Here is a 6,816-nt window from a genome sequence, read left to right on the forward strand (position 1 = left end):
CCTCCCACGGGTCTCACCTGCCAGGTAGCTGGCCAGCACCCCCACGGCCACGGTGCCCAGCGTGCCCAGCGCCCCGTAGTACAGGTAGGACACGGCGTAGAAGTCGCCCAYGATCGCCGGCCTGCGAAGAGACCAGCATTGCAGCAAAGTGGGGATGCATCATTGCAGCAAAGCGGGAATGCACCGTTGCAGCGAAGCAGGAATGCASCATTGCAGCGAAACAGGGCTGCACCATCACAGCGAAGTGGGGATGCATTGTTGCAGCGAAGCAGGAATGCACCATCACAGCGCAGCAGGAATGCACCGTTGCAGTGAAGCAGGGCTGCACCATCACTATGAAGTGGGGGTGCACCGTTGCAGCGAAGCGGGGTTGCACCGTCGCAGCGTGCCGCAGCTGCGCTGTTGCTGCCGGCGGAGCAGGCAGCACGGGGACGACAAGCGAGTGATGCAGCGTTACAGCCGCGTGCGTTTGCCCCCATGCCCCAGCCCCACGCTGCTCACCGTGCCGGGGCCGGGGGAGGCTCCCGCAGGGGCAGCGGGCCCAGGAGGATGGTGCCGTTGGCGCTGGCGCTGCGGTTGTGCAGCGGGCAGAGGGCTCCGGAGGCCGGCAGCACCCCCATGGCAGTGGCGCTGGGCGGGTGCACAGTGCCTCCCACGGCCACCCAGAAGGAGAGGGCCAAGCCGGCACTCAGGCCCGCAAACGCTCCCTGTGGCGGAGGAGAAGGGTCATGCTGCGCCTGGAGAGCCCCCGGCCGGCTCCGGCACCCACCCTGGCCCCACGCCGGACTCACGGCAGTGTTGCACACCGGCACGAACATGCCCAGGATGAAGGCTCCCAGCAGCGGGCCGCTGATCGCCCCCATGACGGTGAAGGAGCCCTGGAAGATGCACGGCAAGCTCTGCCCCGTTGCCCCACTGGGAAATGCGTCGCCCACCCTGGCCCGTCCCCGCCCCCCCCCCGGCTCTGTCCCCCCAGGAGCCCGGCATGGCACCAGCAGCACCAGAGGGTTCCTTGGGGGGGGACGGGGACATGGAGATGGAGCTCAGCGCTGCCCCAAGGCCTTGGCAGCCCCATGGCTCCCAGCAAGCTCGAGGGCCCTCCTGCAGCTGGCGGTGCGTGGCAGGGTCTGTGCTCGGCCAGGCAGAGCCGGAGGGGATGGAGCCGGCAGAGCACGCTTGGGTCTGGCCCTGCACGCCGGAGCTCACCTGCAGCACGCCACCACCGAGCAGGGAGGCCAGCGCTGCCACCGTGATGCACGTGGTGCCGTAGATCAGCGCTGCGGAGGAGATGGGGAAGGCTCAGGCAAGGTGGCTGCAGCAGCAAGGCACAGCATGGCACAGCACAGTGCAGCACAGCAYGGCATGGCGTGGCATGGCACAGTGCAGCGTGGCATGGCGCGGCATGCTGCAGCACGGCATGGCACTGCACGGTGCGGCATGGCACGGCACACTGCAGCGCAGCACGGCGCAGCACGGCAGCCTGGGCACGTGCCCGGCGCCGGCCCCACTCACACAGCCCCTTGGAGACAAGGGCCAGCCTCCGCGGCGGCAGCGCGGGCATCCTGGGCTTGATGAGGTCCTCGACGGTGACGGCCGCCATGGCGTTGATGCTGGTGGAGGCCGTGCTGGGGCGAGGGCACAGGGCAGCGCTGAGCCCCGCGGTGGCAGCGGTGCTCGGGCAGGGGCGGCGCGTGGGGCCGGAGGGGTCCGCGCACCCCTTCCCCGGGAGCCCTGCTGCTGCGGGGGGCCGTGGGGCAGAGCCCCAGCCTCACCTGAGGGTCCCGCTGTAGGCGCAGGCCAGGAACAGCCCCGGCACCCCTGGGTACGTCTCGAAGATGTCGAGGACCAGGTAGGGCATGTACTGAGGGGGCAGATGGCTGCATCAGGGGGTGAAGGCAGGAGCCCAGCCCGGGCTCGGGGCCCCCTGCCCTCCCCAGSGGAGCCCAGACCCCCCTGCGCCAGGGCTGAGACGAGGACCCAGGTGTCCTGCCTCTCCRTTCCACCTCCTGCCTCGCTGCCCTCAATTTGGCGCTCGAGAGGGCAGGTCCCGGCTGCCGGYGGCGGGGGCCGGTACCTGGTCCGGGGCCGAGATGTAGCCGGCGAGGAGGGGGTCGCAGTCCTTGTACAGCGCAAACATCACAATGCCACAGGCCACCGCGCTGGAGACGATGACGAAGAGCCCCACTTGATTCACCAGCAGTGCTCTGCAAGCACAGGCGAGATCGCAGCCCGGCCGGGCGCGGGGGACGGGCGCCGCGCCAGCCTTGCCCATGCACGGGGAAGAGCCTGGCCCGGTGGCCCCRGGGGACTGTGCCCCTTCCCCGGCCACCATCGCCTGCCCAGCACGGCAGGGCTTCCCGCGATGCAGCAACAGGACTGGCGGGGGATGCGCATCTTCACTGGGGAGCTGGGCTCTGAGCAGGGGTGCGGGGTCCATGCAGGGGTGTTGGGTCTGTGCAGAGGTGCTGGGTCCATGCAGGGGGTGCTGGGTCCATGCACAGGATATGGGGTCCATGCAGGGGTGCAGGGTCCATGCAGGGATGCTGGGACCATGCAGGGGGTGCTGGGTCAGTGCAGGGGTGCTGAGTTCATGCAGGAGGTGCTGGGTCCATGCACAGGATATAGGGTCCATGCAGGCGTGCGGGGTCCATGCAGGGGTGCAGGGTTCATGCAGGGGTGTCGGGTCTGTCCAGCAGCCTCGGGGGAAGCCCCGTGGGGCCGGGAGCGGGGTCCCTGAGGGGGTCAGGCTGGGAGTGCTCTTCCCCCCCCAGTGCAGCCCCTCTCCCCGCGAGCCCGGTGCCGGGCCGCGGAGCCCTGCACACTCACATCCTCGCCTCCCTCTCGCTCCTGCAGGCCACGTAGCGCTGGACCTGGGCCTGGTTCACGCCGTACATGGAGAGCCAGAGCAGCGTGCCGCCCAGCAGGAAGGTCCAGAAGGTGTACCGGCTCCGCGGGTCGGGGTCGAAGCTGGCGGAGCYGCACGCGGCCAGGGCGAGGGTGAGCCCCGGCCGGCACCGCTGCATGGCCACCCCAGCACCCAGCTTCTGTGGCCGGCAGCCCCGGGACGGGGCCGGCGTGGGCTCGGGAGGACCAGCCCCGCTCCGACAGCTCTGCGGCTCTTCCCCAGCATGGGGACCGGGGCTGGCCAGGCGGCGCGCACCGGGGTGCAGGGACTCACTCGYCAAAGTTAACCCTGGAGCCGTTGGCCGCGATGGCCAGGACGYTGGCGGGCCCCCCGGCCAGCAGCATCCCCCGGATGATGACAGCAACGAAGCCCGAGAGCATCACGAAGACCTGGAAGACGTCGGTCCAGACGACGGCCTTCATCCCACCCTGCAGGAGACAGGGCCGCACGTGAGCGCCGGGGCACATCCCGCACGGCACCTGGGGCCGCCCGCTCCCGCACTCACGATGGTGGTGTAGAAGGTGCAGACAGCTCCCGTGGAGAGCAGCGATGCCCAGATGTCCAGGCCGGTCACTAAAGGAGAAACCGAGGTGCTGAGCAGAGCTCTGGAGCTGGGACGAAGTTTTGGGGAAAAACGGGCTCAGCTGTCTGCAATGCAGAGCATCCCCGGGATGGGCTGGGCCGGGGAGCGGGGCGCTGCCATACCCTGGTTGAGGATCAGCGCGGGGGCATAGATGACGATCCCGGTGTACAGCATCTGCGGGAGAAGGAGGGTCAGGGCCGGTGCCGGAGTGGCCGTGGCCAGGCGGGAGGCCGGGGTGGACGCGGAGAGCTGGGTCGGTGGGGATCAGAGCCGGCCCCGCCGGGAACAGGGCCAATGTGCCGCAGCTCCTGCGCTGTGTCCAAACAGTGTCTGAGCGCATGGAAAACACTGGGGTTTTCATTCAAAACAGCGTCCCTGCAAGGCCCCTCCGTGGCATTATTTGTTTTGAACGAGGAACCGCAGCGAACGCGAGTGCGAGCGCACATGCATTTCCTCCGGGGCCAAGGGAAACGCCGAGCGCAGCCGGCAGCAAGCCCCTGCGGCGGCGGCGGCGGCAGCGGCGGCACGGCCCCACGGCCGGCCCCCGGCGCGCCCCGCGGGCTACGCACCGTGGCCGCCACGTACTGCACGGTGCCGCACAGCCGGACGCTCCTGCTGAACCGCCGCTCCAGGTACTGGGGGGGGGAGGAGAGGGCCGGCATGGAGGGAGGGCACCGGCAGCCCCGGCGCCTTCGCTCCATCCCTGCCCAGGCTTCGCGGGGCTGCCGCGCGCGTGTGCCCCGGGGACCCACCTCGTAGGTGCTGGTGAGCCCCAGGCGGTGGAAGACGGGCAGGAAGAGCAGGGCGGTGAGCAGGGTGCTGAGCAGCTGCCCCAGGCACATCCAGAGGAACTTGGCGCCGTAGCGGTACGCCTCGGCCGGCACCCCCAGCACCTGCACCGCCGACATGAAGCTGGCCGAGAGCGACAGCCCCACCGGCACCGCCGACATCCGCCGGCCCCCCGTGAAGAAGTCGTCTGAGGTCTTCTGGCCGCCCCGGGAGAGGGCTTGGAAGAGCCCGATGCCCGTGGAGACCAGCAGCATCAGCCCGAAGACGCCGTAGTCGGCGAGGCTGAAGGTCCGTGTCTCCGGCACCCACACGTCCAGGCTCCCCGCCGCGGCCAGCGTGGCGGCGGCAGCGGGCGCGGGAGCACGCACCTGYGGGCAGAGGGACCCCGCGGCCGCGCTGCCAGCGACGGGGACGGCTGGAGCCACGCGGACACTCAGAACTGGAGCAAAAGAAAAGTTTGTGCAATTATCTAGCGAGCTTCAGCGCGCGGCRGAGAGCATCGCCGGGCCGCATGCAGCGCGGGACTGCAGGCACGGCAGGGGCTGCAGAGGGGCCAGGCCTTCCTCAGCAAGGAAAGTGCCCCAAATACCTCCCGTTTTCAAGCACTTGTGAAAAGCCCAGTCCTGCCTGCTCCGGAGCGAAGCAGACACCCCTCATCACCTGCCCGAACGCACGGCCTGGGGCAGCGACGGTACCGGAGGGAGCCGCAGCCGGGAACAGAGCGATCCTGAAAGCAGCTGCAAGCACGGCGAGCGCAGCAGGGAGGGAGGGAGGAGAAAAACCAGCTGAGCAAAATTCATCCTTAGGCAGGGGACAAAGCAAAACAAACCCTCATCTGTACCAGGAGGAGCACGGTCTTTGCAGGCAGCTCCCCGGTGCATCGACAAGGACCCGGACTCTGCTGCGCTGCCCGAAGTAGGGAAGCGGGGCCGGGCCGGGGGTGGCCGGCAGCCCCCGGGCAGCGCAGGGCAGTGGGGAGACGCTCGGCGCCGGCGGGCGAGGAGGCTGCTCCGACGTCCTTGGGGTGTTGCCGCGCTGGAGGGGAAGGCAAGGCCACGCGGCCCCGGCGGCGAGGGGCTGGCCGTGCCTCGCACCCCTTCTGCGCCAGCCCGCAGGGCAGGAGCCRCTCTGGGTGCCAGAAGCAGGTTTAGGGCACTGGGGAGGGACGTCAGGCACTGGGGGGGGGGGTGTGTGTGTGTGTCTGAATCCAGCTGGGCGTCCCAAGGGGTGAAGCCCATAACCCCTTCCCGCCCACTTGCCCCAGCGCTGGCCGGCTCCTGCCCTTTCCCGGCCTCGGTGCGGGACCCTGGCCCAGGGTCCAAGGCCGGCTCAGCCCCTGCCCCGTGGCTGGGCGCTCCCAGCCTCCCTCCCTAATCCCTGCAAACACGGGAACTCCTCAGACAGGTTTGTGAGACTGCCGGTTCAGCCCATCCCTGCCCACGGCGAGAGCGGGGCCGCGGCCGGGTCCCCGGGGCGGCGGCGGGCAGCATCCCCCATCCCCTGCCTCCGGCTCCGCCGCTGCGAAGAAATGGTTAGAGCAGCAGAAAGGGAAAAACAACAAGCGGMGGCTGCCGGGGTCCCCCCACATCCGCCAGCCGCTGTGCGGAGCCGCACGCACGCGGCACCGCCACGGGCCCGGAGGCACGTGCGCACCTGGGCAGCACCCGGGCGAAGGGCCTGACCCCGTCCCCATCCCTGTCCCCAGCGGGGGGACCCCGGGGCGCATCCTTCTCTGCTCCCGGGGGAGAGGAGGGGATGGGGTGCAGGGATGCTCTGGCCAGGCCACTGTCCCGGCAGTTCCTGCGGCACAAGGAGGCGGCAGCACCGGCCCAAGGCACCCTGTTGCCCCCTGGTTGGGCTCTTCTTGCCCTCGGTGACTCCTTTCTGCCCCGGGGCCCCGTTACCCCCCCCTTCTCTTGCCAGGAAGTTCCCAGGCGGTGCGGAGACGCTGTGGGCAGGAAGTCAGCAAGGGGATTTTTTTTTTTTTTACTCTTCTCTTTTTCACTCGCAGCCTCCTTCGCAGTCCAGACACCCGGGTGCCGGAGGTGTCAGCGCTGCCCGGGACCCGCTGCCCAGGGCCGGAGCACGCCAGGCGCCAGCGAGGCCGCGGGACCGCAGCAGGTAGCGYGGCGGCTCGGCCGTGCGGGGACTTTGCGGGTCCAGCTGGCATGGCTGCTGGGGAGCGAGCGGCGGTGGGAAGGGCTGGGGAGGAACGGTTCATCCGCCTGGGGAAACTGCTGCGCACCTCAGTTTCCCCTTCCGCAAAACAAGCGCTGGGAGGCCCAGGACGGGCTGTTCCCAGCCCCAAGGATGCTGCAGGCTTTGCCGCGGCGTTTTAACCCCGTGGCACGAAAGATCCCCGGGGAATGGTGCTGGGAAGGGCGCGCAGGCAAGGTGAATGCCCCAGCTCCTGCCAGGAGCCCCTGGGCGCAGCTCCAGCGCCCGGGGACAGGGTTAAACCCTGCCGAGCCCGCGGACGACTCTGGGTACCTGGCAAGGCAGAGCCGATGCGGCCGTGCAAGAGACCCCCCCCCCCCCC

The 6,816-nt window shown here is 69.8% G+C and overlaps 1 protein-coding gene across 1 annotated transcript in view; it reads right to left on the reverse strand.

Moving 5' to 3' along the window:
- The window catches only part of SLC5A5 (solute carrier family 5 member 5), an 8,605-nt gene extending 3,298 nt beyond the window's left edge, over positions 1-5,307 (reverse strand). The window contains exons 1-14 of the mRNA XM_026064742.1: positions 5,119-5,307; positions 4,241-4,716; positions 4,058-4,123; positions 3,611-3,662; positions 3,411-3,478; positions 3,179-3,333; positions 2,827-2,967; positions 2,075-2,204; positions 1,773-1,861; positions 1,513-1,625; positions 1,207-1,277; positions 792-878; positions 502-707; positions 18-121 (exon numbers count right to left, since the gene is read on the reverse strand). Of these exons, the coding sequence (XP_025920527.1) occupies positions 18-121; positions 502-707; positions 792-878; positions 1,207-1,277; positions 1,513-1,625; positions 1,773-1,861; positions 2,075-2,204; positions 2,827-2,967; positions 3,179-3,333; positions 3,411-3,478; positions 3,611-3,662; positions 4,058-4,123; positions 4,241-4,716; positions 5,119-5,158 (1,798 nt within the window). The 5' untranslated portion in view covers positions 5,159-5,307. The remainder of the gene's footprint in view (positions 1-17; positions 122-501; positions 708-791; positions 879-1,206; positions 1,278-1,512; positions 1,626-1,772; positions 1,862-2,074; positions 2,205-2,826; positions 2,968-3,178; positions 3,334-3,410; positions 3,479-3,610; positions 3,663-4,057; positions 4,124-4,240; positions 4,717-5,118) is intronic.
- Between the last annotated feature and the right edge of the window lie 1,509 nt (positions 5,308-6,816).

This window comes from Apteryx rowi, unplaced genomic scaffold, assembly GCF_003343035.1.
Source record: "Apteryx rowi isolate R43461 unplaced genomic scaffold, aptRow1 scaffold_220, whole genome shotgun sequence".
NCBI lineage: Eukaryota > Metazoa > Chordata > Aves > Apterygiformes > Apterygidae > Apteryx > Apteryx rowi.